General features: G+C 35.8%; 1 protein-coding gene across 3 annotated transcripts; it reads left to right on the top strand.

The window, feature by feature from the left end:
- Nucleotides 1-1,683: 1,683 nt before the first annotated feature.
- On the top strand, nt 1,684-13,269 carry LOC145770744 (FYVE, RhoGEF and PH domain-containing protein 2-like). 3 transcript variants are annotated; one of them, XM_082582448.1, is made up of 13 exons: nt 1,684-1,858; nt 2,375-2,446; nt 2,886-3,056; nt 3,825-3,926; nt 4,583-4,731; nt 5,281-5,470; nt 6,062-6,226; nt 6,902-7,051; nt 8,989-9,170; nt 9,768-10,032; nt 10,370-10,516; nt 12,056-12,190; nt 12,871-13,269. In XM_082582448.1, the coding sequence occupies exons 1-13, from the start codon at nt 1,730-1,732 to the stop codon at nt 13,114-13,116; spliced, it is 2,103 nt and encodes a 700-aa protein (XP_082438574.1). In that variant the 5' UTR covers nt 1,684-1,729; the 3' UTR covers nt 13,117-13,269. The 3 variants fall into 3 exon arrangements, with proteins under 3 accessions (XP_082438574.1, XP_082438573.1, XP_082438575.1); XM_082582447.1 differs by having other exon boundaries at nt 9,687-10,032; XM_082582449.1 differs by lacking the exon at nt 1,684-1,858 and adding an exon at nt 1,920-1,966 and having other exon boundaries at nt 9,687-10,032.
- Nucleotides 13,270-13,602: the final 333 nt, after the last annotated feature.

Raw genomic sequence — 13,602 nt, 5'->3', positions numbered from 1 at the left:
TGTAAGCTATGAATTAACAAAGTGGTTTATTGTCAACTTATTGCCTGTAAACTTTCAGAACTTTATGTCATCCAGTCCTTTCGCAATATGCGAAGAAAGTTGAGGATTAGGCTATATTTCAATGGCTAGTGTAGCTTGTTCAGAAATACGATAGGCAGCAGTAGGCTATTAAGTGAGGTGAAATTATCATAACCTTGTGCCACGCAACGCTGCCCTTTCATTCTTGTTCCTATCAATGTCACTTCTGCAGTGCGAAGAGCAAAGCAGAACAAGTGTTGATAAAATGATAGGCTGTGCTTTGACGCGGTCAACTTTTGCAGTGGTCTAGTTTATAAGTCTGCTGACATGGTTTTGTAAAAACTAAAATATTGAAGTAAAATAACGAATTTTTGAAAGAAATTTAACTTAGTTTTCAAAATAAATTTCTTGATGAAAATGTCATCGCGTTTCTTACAAAAAATTCGTTTCTGACAAAATCGAACAAAAAACATAAAATAGTAAAAAATATTCTACGAAAGCTTTTCCTCATCAACCAATGTAACGCTAGAACTCGGAGAAAAAGTATAACTAAGACTCTGGTAATGTCAATTTCGACATTGTCTTATCTTTCGGCTTCTCAGCGTTTTTACCACAAGTCATTAGGCCTAATTGATAAAGTTTGTAGCATGTAAAGCACCACATTTGAAGCAACGCGTGGCTGAACAAGTGTTGATATCACAGCAACCCACTAATTAGTTATGGATCTGAAAGGCTCATGTCGAAATCGACATGTTCGGTGTTCTAGGTATAACTTAAAAATAAAATTTGCTGCAAACATTTTATTTTCTAAAGATTGAACTGAAAATAAACTTCTCAAAAATTTGTTCGATAACTTAAAATCTGGCGAACAGCAATAGCTAAAAATAACGAATTGAACTTAGAAAAATGTCGAAATTAGCACTACACTACAGGAGTTCTGGTGTTAAAACGTTTAGCTTACATTGTTACGAAGTCGATAATAATAGGCTAAGGTCGAAGGCTACATGAAAGAAAGAGTTACAAAATTTACTACCTTTAAAAGTTGTACGTTTAAGCTGACACTCGATCTGCTTCTGCCTAGCACTTCATTGTTTGCTGAAGGTTGAAGCTCAGCAAGCTATTCGCTCGATCGATGGCATCAAATAAATAATTCAGCACGCACAGCGAACAAATCATGACCCTATAACTTTCAAATACCAACAAATGAGATTATTGTTGGAAAGATTTTGTTACTTTCTATACACTCCAATTTGTTCCTTGTTTATAACAATTTAAATTGTATAGGCTACAGAATTTTGTTAGGAGAATACAAACACGGAAAACTGCAATGATTGTTGTTGGTTGCGTTAGTGCCATGATCGAAACTTTTCAGCCTTCAGGCGTCGACATCAAAATCGAGCTGTAGCAGATATCAGTTATAGAATTAAAATCAAAATCTTATCAGTTGTAGCATTTCTTGTAAAAAAAAATCGTTTGTTTGTAAAAGAATGAAAGGAGATCAACAAAAGCACTAAACAAGAATTGAACTCAGCTATCTTGTTCAGCAAGTGCATGATTCTTTATCTTAATAAGACTGAGATGTTTTCCAAAAAACTTGATGATGCTTGAACTGATACAACATCGCACAGTGCGCACTCTTAACATGAGCTTACTACATGCAGGTCTTCCAACGTTGTGGCTTAGCAGAAAACATAACAACTTTTGAATTACAATGGCGGCAAATCAAACAAGGTGTGATGTGGCTGAGACAGTAGCTCAAAAATATGAGAAGAGTTTGATTCAAGACATGGATGCAGTCTTTCACAATAAAAACGAAGACACTCAAAATGAAGAAGAAAAAGTAAGGTTATAGGCTAATTAAATTTCAAAACTGGATATTGAAAGTGCGGACCTTGCAACAGTGATAACGTTTCACAGAGAAAAATGGTATTGAATGCAAAATTGTTTTGTGAGTTTAAGAATTGATCTGTTTTATAAGCTGCTTGTGTTTTAACCTTTTTGTAAATTTGATAATGTACGTTGTGCATACAGGTTTATGTTTAGTTGTGTAGACAAACTAGAGTAAACAAATTAAGCTTGAAGATAGCCTGCGTTTAATTCACACAACTTGGCTTTTCGTTTACAATTCAGACCGGATAGTAAAAAATGCTAAGTCACTTTTTTAAAGTATTTAGTCATGCAAAAAATGTGTAGGTTAGTGATGAAAGCACTTTACCTTGTCAACGTTGATTTCGTAAACAACTTTCTTGTATGGAGTGTAGTAGGGAGCGTTTTTTTCCGGCTATCAAACATAGTTCTTAAATTCATGTCTTAGAAATTTGAATAGTAAACTACTAGTCTATACTTTCATTTGCAGAATCAAAACCTATATTTCCGTAAAAGTCAAGTTTTGAACGCGGCTCAAGCCTACGAAGAAAAGCTTGACCAAGTAAGAAGAATTCACGTTGACTCAATGCATAACAACGTCACATTGATTAAGTGACGGGTTATCTTAGATCGAAATAAATTACTTACTGTAGCTGGCCCTGCTGCAAAATGAAATTATATTGAACGGATGAGTTCATAGTTTCGTCAGTCATTATGGCTGAGCAACTTTTATTGAAGATCTAACCAGTTTTCAGTTCAAAGGCAAAAAAGCTGCCATTTTTATCGTTTCATTATCTAGCGACGTTGAAATGATGTAAGAGATTATAACTTTAGCCGACTAAGTCAGTTCTACTGTAGCTTTGACTGCAGATAAAACAAACAATGCTTTGGTGGCTTTTGATCGGCCTACGAAGAAGCAAACATCGCAAAGTGAGGATGGTATGTTGCTGTCTAGTGACGTCATTAAAGTTTTTCAATGATATTTATTTTACTTTTCAAAGCTTTTCCATCAGAAACTTCCAGAGCAAGTAAAAAATATTAAACGAAGTCACAAGGAATGGAGGAAGAAGGCGGTTAAAAAGCCTGCCACACCAACCATGAAACCAAAAGTGCCACTGAAGCTAAAACGTTCGGAAGTTCCACAAAATCTTGGCATTGAAAATACTGTTGAGGTAAAATTTCTTCCGTTAGCATCTCTACGTCGCTTCAATATAGTTTGATATAATTTTGACCAAATATTAAACCAATGCATGTATCACTAATGCCTTTTCAGTTGAACATAATCGTAAAAATTCAGCAAATAAACTGCAAAGTTCATTATTATGCCAAAATAAAACTTCATCAATAAACTTCTCATTAAAATCTTCTTCTGACTTCACCTATGGTCCAAAAAGATGCTTTGTGTGATAAAATAAAAACTTTTTACTGATAAAGTCACATTTGTGTGGGGAAAGCTCTAATAAACACGAGTTGCTGATGGCACCTTTTTCGTCATTGTCGTTGCTTTTACTCTCATGATCACATTGGAACGTTGAATCAATGTAAAAAAGGCGAAATAACAAAACTTTGTTATAATTTTTGTTGCGTTTTCAAATATTTATATCTCGATGTAACAGCGTTTGTGGACGTTTCCAGCTTTAACAAATGGCACAATGTAGATATTAACGACCTGTTTTAGCCTGATGCTGCAAGTTCGTTGTGGTAATAGCGGATTGCACTAGCTTTCGGAACACAGTTCCCTAGTGATGTGCTTATGACCTATGGTGTTGAAGTCGGTATCGTTCTTTGATGCAGCTCTTTTGTCTGGCTTGAGGCTGCTGTCTGTTGGCTTTCTGAAATTTAATCGAAAAATAAAAAAGTGAAACTCAGCCAATTGTACTTTCTTTCTGTGGTGAATGTAGAAAGTATGTGGCAAATGTTAACTCTGGATTGCATTTCAGGGAACAGTTGATGAAAAAACTAAAGACGCTTTATATAAAATCGCAAAAGAATTATTGTCAACAGAAGAGACTTATGTCAGTGTACTGCATCTCCTCGACCAGGTATGAAGTGATAATAATTAGCGATTCATCAAAGTAAACCTCTGCAAGAGAAAATAGGTCGGAATAAAGATATCTCAGAATCATTATGAGTTTATCAATTGGAAGAAACCAATTTAAAATATGTGATTTTTGTATAATTACAATATGTAAAAGAAACAGCAATTCTTGTTTTCAAAAGCGATAGAACTCCTGTATTGTTGTTACTGCATTGCCAGCATTGCATGTGGCCTATGAACGGTTTTTGTTGTTATAACCTGTAGGCTGTAATCAACTTTACAGATCCTGCTTAGTGCATCATGAGATCATTCGAATGTAGATCGTGTACTGTAGTTCGCACACCAACGCTAGTACTTTCAACAGTGGGCTACTAGGTTGAAATTGAAAGCTTTTAGGCCATCTTGCTTTTATAAAGTTGCTTTAAAATTTTTGTCGTATCTAAGATTAGGCCCAGTGATTGACAATTTAGATCAAATGAATAGAGGGCAAGAAAGCCAATCGTGGCACATTCAGATATTAGTGTCCAGCTGAAAACACAACCGCATGCTCCTGAGCGGTATCGATCTGTCGTCTCTTCGATCCTCCCGCCAAAGCACTCGCCACTCGGCTATGCAGCGTTAATCTAACTAAGCTTACATGCGATAATTACGTTTCTTCAGGTGTTCTACAAACGACTTCTTCGTTTGTCGGTTGAAAGGAACGAAGTGCCCGAGACGGTGATAAACACAATCTTCCAACATCTTTCAGCCATCTATCTCTTCCACAGCACGTTTTTACTCCCGCAACTGAAGGCGAGGATTGACCAATGGTGAGGAATTATATTTGTTTTAACAACTTACGGAACAAAAGAAATCAGCAATATGATTGTGCCGCTGATCTGTGTCGTTGTAAGGCTGTTTATGTCGATGTATGGACACCTGGGGGTAACTTGAAACTTTGTTCGTTGCCTACCTTGAGAACAGCAAATCGATGGCAATACCACCAGAGAATTAAAGTGTTTTGAAATTCACAGCATGGTGCGCTCAAAGATTAAAAACTAGAAAGAATTTAAAACTGGTGAAAGATAAGTTTAGATATCCAGCATCTATTGGATCAATTTGTGATGCAACAAAAGGTCTACCAGTAGACGCAGCCAACTTACGCATAAAACAAGATAAAAACTAAGGATGCAGCAGCGTTTTGCAAGGTGCACTATATTGCTTCCTATTTGATCTTCTCCTTGATTTTTAGTTCTGAGATAAACCTGTTTCCATCATCTTGTTGCTCATGGGTTGGTGGTCCACAATGATGATAAGAGACCACGTTCAATAAAGTTACTTGAAAACATTTAATAACAATTCAGTAAATGCTCACTCAGGGATTCGAACCCTCAAATCGGAGATATCATGACTCAAGCTGGACCTTTCCTGAAGATGTACGGCTTGTACGTGGAGAATCTTGATAGAGCCAGAGCAACTATAAACACTTGGCTGGAAAAGTCAACAGAATTTTCCAAAGTGATCAAAGAAATTCACGAACTCCCGGAATGCAAACGTTTACCTTTGCAGGTGGGTAAAAGATAGTCTTTCTGAATTCACAGGTGGATTAAAATAAAATCGATTGCAACATCCTTACAAAAAACATTAAATTTCAGACAATTACTTTGGTGGTGATGCTCTTCAAAGCAACATCAAGATATTTTACACTTTCCTAAACAATATGATGCAGTTTTTTATGCAAGTGCCATATTTCTTCAAGCAAACATCTCCTATGTTGATAATAATGTGTTTTTACTTGACACTGTATAAATTTATTAGGGTCAAAGTACATAGGAGCCCATGCAGGTATCCATGCAAACGACTCTTCGTTACAAAATGATGATGAAAAATTTTGCTAAGAAGTTTGTAAAAGCCATCTAGAACTTGGCAATAACAAAGGAGTCAGTGTCTTTTGTGGAAGTCTTTGATTTGACCAAAGAGTGCATCGAAGCCACGTCTGTCGACTGCTCAGTACTCAGTCAGGACTCTAACTACCAAGACATTGAGAACTCTAACTACTAAAGTGATTGCTTATTCTCTGCTCTCTACAAGCAGTTATTAGGCTTCTGTTACCCAAGTGAAGTAATATGACGAAAGTTTATTTGGGCCATACTCATTCAGGAACATATGTTGGTGCCTGTACAAAGGACCCCTCGGTACGAAATGTTGCTGAAGGATTTTGCTAAGAAGCTTCCAGAAGCTTCTCCAATGCGAGATGACGTGGAAACTGCTCTGCAACTGATCGTCATCGCTGCCAACCATTCAAATGAGTTCATGAAGACCACAGTAAGAATGTGATAAGTATCTTAATTCAAAATAGTGTAGCAGTATTTCCAATTAAAAAAGTCAAAGGTAATTAAGAAAATTACGAATAATTTAACCATGACACCACTTTGCACGACCTTAACTTACTATATTACCTCACACGGCACAAAAGTTCGCTTTGCAAATTGGAAATGTCAGCGAGTCTCATTAACTTATTGAAACAAAACTCAAGAACTCATCAGCAATTAATTCATTGTCTTTTATTGCGCTCGAATAAAATGATTGCAAACATCTGGATTGTTATTTGTTTAATTGTTCTTTAATCTAAGATGGCGATCTTTCAGTGTAATCCTGAAAAGTCAAACTTTTTAATCGTCTAAAATTTAGACGATTAAAAAGTTTGACTTTTCAGGATTACACTCTAAATTAATGATTAAATGATTGTTAATTTAGACTCTAAATTAACAATTATTTAGTTTGTCTCTCCAGTTGTAAGCGTTTGGATTATAAAAACCGTTATAGTTGCCCTCGTTCTGAAGATGTTACGATGTAAATGATAGGAGTCAAAATGAAACATGTATCACAAAATTATAATATCAAAAACTTTACGACATCGCATATAGGCTTATAACTTACGAGCACATTGTGCTTATAGTTTATACATTCTTAAAATCAACGCATTCTGTGATGTTCCAGGAAAAATCCTTAAACCTTGTGAAAATTTACAACAATCTGGCATTCGTTGATTTTGACACCGAAGACATGACAAGAACATTGATAAAAGAAGGGGCTGTTACTAAAGTGGCCGCTAGAGACGGCAAAGGGCAAAACCGATACCTTTATCTCGTAAGTGAATACAATAACAAATACGTACAAATATAACTCAGCAACAACACTACATTTAACATTATAAAAACACAAAACAATAAGCGAACGTTTTCGGCTAGTCATACAACCCTTTTTAAGCCTATAAGAAAAATATTTGAAAAGAAATACTAAAGAATAATACAGTATCACAGCAAAAATGTGGTCAAATCTAAACATATGAGAAAATGCTATAACTGAAAAATTCCGCAGCACAACGGGTCAAGTATTTGAGAAGTAAAACTAAGAGAGGCATGAAGTAAATTTTGAAAGGCATTGGTCATCAAATCTTTCAACCCACGGCACAACGCAAATATTTGCTGGCGGAGCCACTTATCTTTTAACCGTTGTTGATTGAATTGTCACGTGTTATACTTCTCGTATTTTTGCTTTGTTTGTGCCACTACCTCGTGTTGTGCTTCTGTCCATCTTGTGTAATCTGTTCGAGTTTTTCTCTAAACAATTAGTTTTATCTCTAAAATACTTGACCCGTTGTGCCGCGTAATCGTTCAGTTATCATTTTGTGTGAGCAAGTTAAGCAGTTTCTCAAATGTTTAGGTTTGACCATATTTTTGCTGTGATACTGTATGATCGTTTAGTATTTCATTTAAAATATTTGTCTTAAAGGCTTGAAAAGGGCTGTATGGCTAGCCGAAAACGTTTGCTTATTATTTTTATAATGTTAAATGTAGTGTTGTTATGTTCTGTTATGCTCTGTTTATGTATGTTTATGATTTAAAAAGTAAAATATCTACCTAAATTGTATACGTAAATGTAAGTTTTACATAATAAGAAGATTACCTTTCCACAAGCAACAAACTAAAATATAAAACATACTTTAACGGTAAAGACGAAAAAAAATAGTTAAATTCTCAAAACGTTTGATGAGCATGGGGTTAGTTCCTTCATTTTCGGTTTTGTATTTTTGTTGACAAATAAATTGTAAGTTATATTTATTTTTTCATATTTTATTAGCTTTGCATTTGAATTGTTAATTACGATTTTTGCTGCAATATAAAACATATTAGCGCATCAATAAATGGAAAAAATCTGCTAAAGTATTTTGAATTCATAACGAGCATGATGTTTAACATGATGCCCCAACAAACGTAGATTAAAATTAACAACAATTTGATGCCAAATAACATAAAATCTAGACAAAAAAAATTGGTGGTGACTTAACCTTCACCTGTTTGAGTTTCTTAAACTTTTCAGCAATCAAGCTGGTAAATGATTTATAAAGTGATTTTGTTTGATTTATAACGTTTGCAAACATGACATTAAAGCTCAAGAAGTGGGTACAAAGTTTCAATTTTCAAACAATTAATTTTGTTCTTATCTTTAAAAAATGTTACTCAGCTACGAAGCTGAAGTAACTCCGACACTGGATTTCAAAAATTAATATTTCAGAAAATATAAATTAGAATGATAAAAATAACAAACTCAAATTACAAATTAGCCGTTGCTGATGGTTTGCTCACATAGTAGGTTAATGTTATACTATACTCGATATGTTGCATTGCGTTATTTATTCACATTTCTAACGTATCTGATTTCAAGGTGTTCCAGGATATTTTGACGAAGCAAAAGCTCAAAAGGTGATAGTTTTCCTGGGGCTACCTTAGGAATGCGAAGTAACTGTTTCTCGGGTTTGACTGTTTTTATGAAAACCTTCTAAGTGGCATTGCACCTGCTGGTATTGTGGGGTCGCTGATGACGTAATCATTGTCAAACCTTACTTCAATTTTCCCACGACCCAAAACGCACGATATTTTGAACCAATGCCTTGTGGCACAACAACTCAACTCAATTTATACATTTCGACTTCATTTACGCTCGTGGGCAAGAAAGCATTCACATTGCTAGCACTACAATACTGGGGTCAATCATGCTTAGGAAATGTAAACATTTCATTTCAGTTCAGCGACATGCTTCTCTGCTGCAAGGAATGTGTTGCTTTTCACAAACTCCAAGGTAAGAACCACAAAATCGCGGCGAGGATCGACTTGTTTGGCATGACAACAGCCTCCATCGACAATAAATTTCATCCAAATGTTTTCTGCGTTCACGGTGTCCAGAAGTCCATCGAGTTCTCGTGCAAGTAAGTTGTTGGTGTGCAACGTCATAAACAAGTAGTGACGTTGTTTAGTGAACGTCAACACACATTGCAACTCAAATGCTTAAGTTCACATTAACTTTGCATTTTCAAATAGAATAGATTGAATCGAATTACAGTGTATTCAATTGTAACTACGGTACCCACAATTCGGCTTTCGCTTATTGAAACTACAGTAAATGCATTTGGAAGTGTTACCTAATCCTCATATTCATTGCTTTTTGTACTCGTATTTTCCAACACTGCCATGCCTCATGACACTGTATCCATCCGTAAATATTGAAGCAAAATCAAATTTGAAAGTGTTTACTTTATTTTCAATTAGTTTGTTTAAGTAGACGTAGAGCGTAAGCTATGTTTCCAGATCATAAAATAGTTTTTAAATCTTTGATCTATTGTAAATTTAGCAAGAAATGCTTCTAGTTTACCTTGACATGGAGAACTGTTTGACTGATTCGGGTATTTGAACAAAATATTTCACTTATTGAAATCTATTGGCAGCACTCCAGATGAAAAAGATGACTGGCTGAATGCGATCAACAAAGCTATCAAAAAGAGAATTGAAAACGAAAATTCATTTAGGAGGATGAGGAGTGTCTCTTCTTCTTCACGAGTCTCCAAATCTCCTCGAAACAGTGTTGATTTACGAAACTTCACAAATCAAGAAACTAACCTTCTCGAAGTCCCTGTCATTCAGAATCCAAACTTCATCACTTTAAGTGAGGAAGAGTTAGGGACTAGAGCTCCTCACTGGATCAAAGATCAAGACGTCACAATGTGCATGAGATGCTCGGCGGACTTCCACGTTGTCTTCCGTAGACGTCATCACTGTCGAGCATGCGGATGGGTGAGTCATAATAATTGATGTGAGTGACCGCGGTAGAAAAACGAGAATCAGACAAGCCTAGCGCCCAGCAAAACCAGACGCCATGTAGCAACAACAGCCGATCTTACGTCATATCGTAAACCACTCCTTTTTAGACTACAGCTTTTATGTTGGATTCTTCTTTTGTTACCAGCACGATTCCAAATCTTGGTTTTAAGCTGATTTATCCGGTTGTTAAGTCGTTTGTGATCCATATTGTTAAACGTGGTAAGAAGAAGTAGGCCATGTGGTACGTAAGCACAACAATGTTGCTTTTGGTCTACAGTTTTTCTAAGTATTTAATTTTATTTATTCAAAGGTGGTTTGTTCCGGTTGTTCAAACAATAAAATAGCGTTGCCTTACGACTCCACCTCCTCATTGCTCAAAGTATGCGACAAATGTTTTGCAATTTTCTCGAAAGAAGAAGAAAGCAATTCTTCTGATGAATTTGAAGATACGACGCAGGTAATCAGAATACCTTCGAGAATAATAATATGAAAAAATTATTTTACACGAGTTGGATGCAGAAATAGCGTTCAAAAGTGTCTCCATTACTGGCGATGTTCAGCAAGTTTTCATTGTCTTCCTTGGTTTCGTTTGCTTTTGATCAGTTTTCATAACAGGAGAGTTTCTTTATAAACTGAGTTGATTGGATGTTGTAGCGAAGCAAAGCTCTTCCGAACTTTTCTTTGTAAGAGATCGAACCATTCGCATACATGTATGTGTGCGGCCTGCAATGCTATATGGTAGCGAGACATGGGTATTGAGAGAGAGTGAACTGGCAATCTTGAGAAGAACGGAAAGATCAATGGTGAGAGCAATGTGTGGGGTGAAAACAAGAAAGGAAAAAAGGACTGAAGAATTGTTGGATATGCTTGAGATGAGAGAGACCATAGACCAAATGGCAAGGGAAAATGGAGTAAGATGGTATGGACATGTGATAAGGAGGGAGGAAGGACGTTTTCTTAGAAAGGCACTAGATCTAAAGGTGGATGGGAAGAGGAAACGCGGTCGTCCAAGAAGAACGTGGAAACAACAAGTGAAAGATGAATTTAAAAAATTCGGACTGAAGGAGGAAGATGCAAGGGACAGGGTGAAATGGAGAAAAGAGATTAAAACAATTGCTGCGCGGAAACAATCGGCCACCTCCACTAGTGGGGAACAAACCGACGATGGATTATGATGATGCTGGTGATGTATCTGCTGGTCTTCCTTGATTTCGTTTGCTATTGATCAGTTTTGATTAGCTTACATAGGAGATTTTCATTATAAACTAAGTTTGTTAGATGTTGTATTCTACGTCCCAACCAGAGAAGTTGACGCTTGATGATTTGGTGAATCAGGGGAGTTTCTTCTACAGCACCATATAACAAGTCAATGTGAATATGTTTAGCTCATAAATTTTAATAAGCTCATAAATTAAAAAAAAATTTGTTGACGATTGTGTATGAAATGGTTTTAATGGTATTTTAATATTTTAATTTTGTTTTCCATGTTTTACAAGCATATGTAAAAACGAGAAGTGCTTCATATAATTTGTGTTTTAAGTTCGTTAACACGTTACTGTTTCATATGTTTTATTGCATTGCTTTATGTAGTTGATCTTGGATTCCTGAGACAGGTCTTCCAATTTGAGACACAATGTATTTAAATTGATTTGTATGTTGTATATTTTGTGCATTGATTTGTAATGGGTGTCATTGTCTGATGGGTCTCATGACTCTCATAGAGGGTGCGATACAATCCAGCCATTGTTTTTATAGAAACAACGTATTTTGGAATAGTATAATAAGGAAAACGCAGATTAATTATTTAAGGAAGAATAATACCTAAACTGCTTATTCTAGAAAAACAATTATGGGGGATGGAGCCCTTGCAGTTTTTATTGACAAGTCGCCACTGTTGCACTATCCTATCTTTTTTCCCAATGTCTATATTAACAAACTATTAAAATAACTTCATGATTTTAAGACAACCTGGTTAAAAAAATTGGTGTTTTTACAGAGCGACGGCATCAGTTTGTGTGAAGCAAACATCTTGTCAGACAACTTTCATTACGCAGAAGATGGGACTTGGATAAGCCTGTGGTGCATTATTCCATCTGATGAACCTTTCATATATTGCTACAAAGCTCGGCGGGTAAAAAAGTTTTCAATGCCATCCACTTGTATGTTCAATCTCTTGTTATCCTGATGCAAAGTTTTAGAGATGAATGAAGCTTAAATCTAGAAAATAATAATATCGTGTTTTAAACTATTTTGAAAGAATTGCAATGTGCCACTTTGCGGCTTAAAATATTTTCTCAAACAGCAAGACATTTAAACCAGGATTGAGGCTAAATAGCTCATTTCTCTTGCCTTTTCCCCAGTGGCAAAATGTTAAAGCAGGGTTGTTAACCTAAAGTGCTCGACTGCTTGGACCACTGTTGGGTAATTAAAATATTGCGAACCTAGTTAGACACCCGATTTAAAGTGGTTGTTGATAAATACTGCTCACCTCTACCCAGGGAATACTAAACTGGGACCTTTTCCTTTTGTTAGTTTTGCTCCCGTTCACTATTTGTAACTTTATCATTGATGTTGTTTTCCGACAAAAATAATTTGAATTGAATAGTTGCTGAAGGAAAGGCGGTCAAGTAAAAAGCAACCCTACTCTCGATAGTGTCGAAGGCCTAGTGAGATGAGAACCTTATCTTCTCATTCCCCAAAGCTCAGAATGTGTATGGGACTTTCTTTGGTTGAAATATTAGATCTCGTCGTTTTTATGAAAAAAATCGAATTAAATTGCTTTTGCATAAATTTTAATCCTTTTTGCATAAGGACGTGAAAGCCCATCTGATTGTCAACTTACCCGGAAGTCATGTGACCCTGGGAACGGAAGGAGACTACAAATATTTCATCAAGATTTACGATTCCGTTGGAAACTTGAACGTCTTGGCAACGGACGAAGAAGAAGTTGCAATAAAGTGGTCTGAACTCATTACGCAAATAATCATGGAACATGAAGAAAGAGATACTTCTTCCGATGAAGAAAATGTTGAAGTGGATGTTCCGAGGAAAACGTAGCGAACATGTTTCCGTTCTTTTTTCCAAAAATCTATTTTGTTTGATTTTGACTTGATTGTATAGGGTAAAATTCGCCTATTTTAACATCTCAATAGAATTAAGAAAAAGTGGCGAGATAGGCGAAGTGTCCATATACACGAATCAATACAATTTATTCTTAAAATTCGATTTTAGTTTACTGTAAGGGTCTAGTAAGGGTTAAATATGTAGGCTACTCTAACCAGCAGCAGTTTGGCTAAATTTTATGAATTTAAGTAGGCTACTCACCGGCAAAGAACAACGGTAACAAGATTGTAAAAAATAATTGTAGTTCTGTTTGCACTTTATATGCCCGTAGGCGGTATTGATGCGGAACAATGCGGCGTTACTTAAGGTTTACAGTGCAATATTAACTTCCTTTGAAAAACTTTTTAATTTTTTTCGTTTTTTTCTGTGACAGCTTCGTTCAATACTTATTTTCGTTAGCGAATGTAAGAATTCTTGGTT

Source organism: Aplidium turbinatum, chromosome 5 (assembly GCF_918807975.1).
Source record: "Aplidium turbinatum chromosome 5, kaAplTurb1.1, whole genome shotgun sequence".
NCBI lineage: Eukaryota > Metazoa > Chordata > Ascidiacea > Aplousobranchia > Polyclinidae > Aplidium > Aplidium turbinatum.
This window is presented reverse-complemented; position numbering and strand designations above follow the sequence as displayed.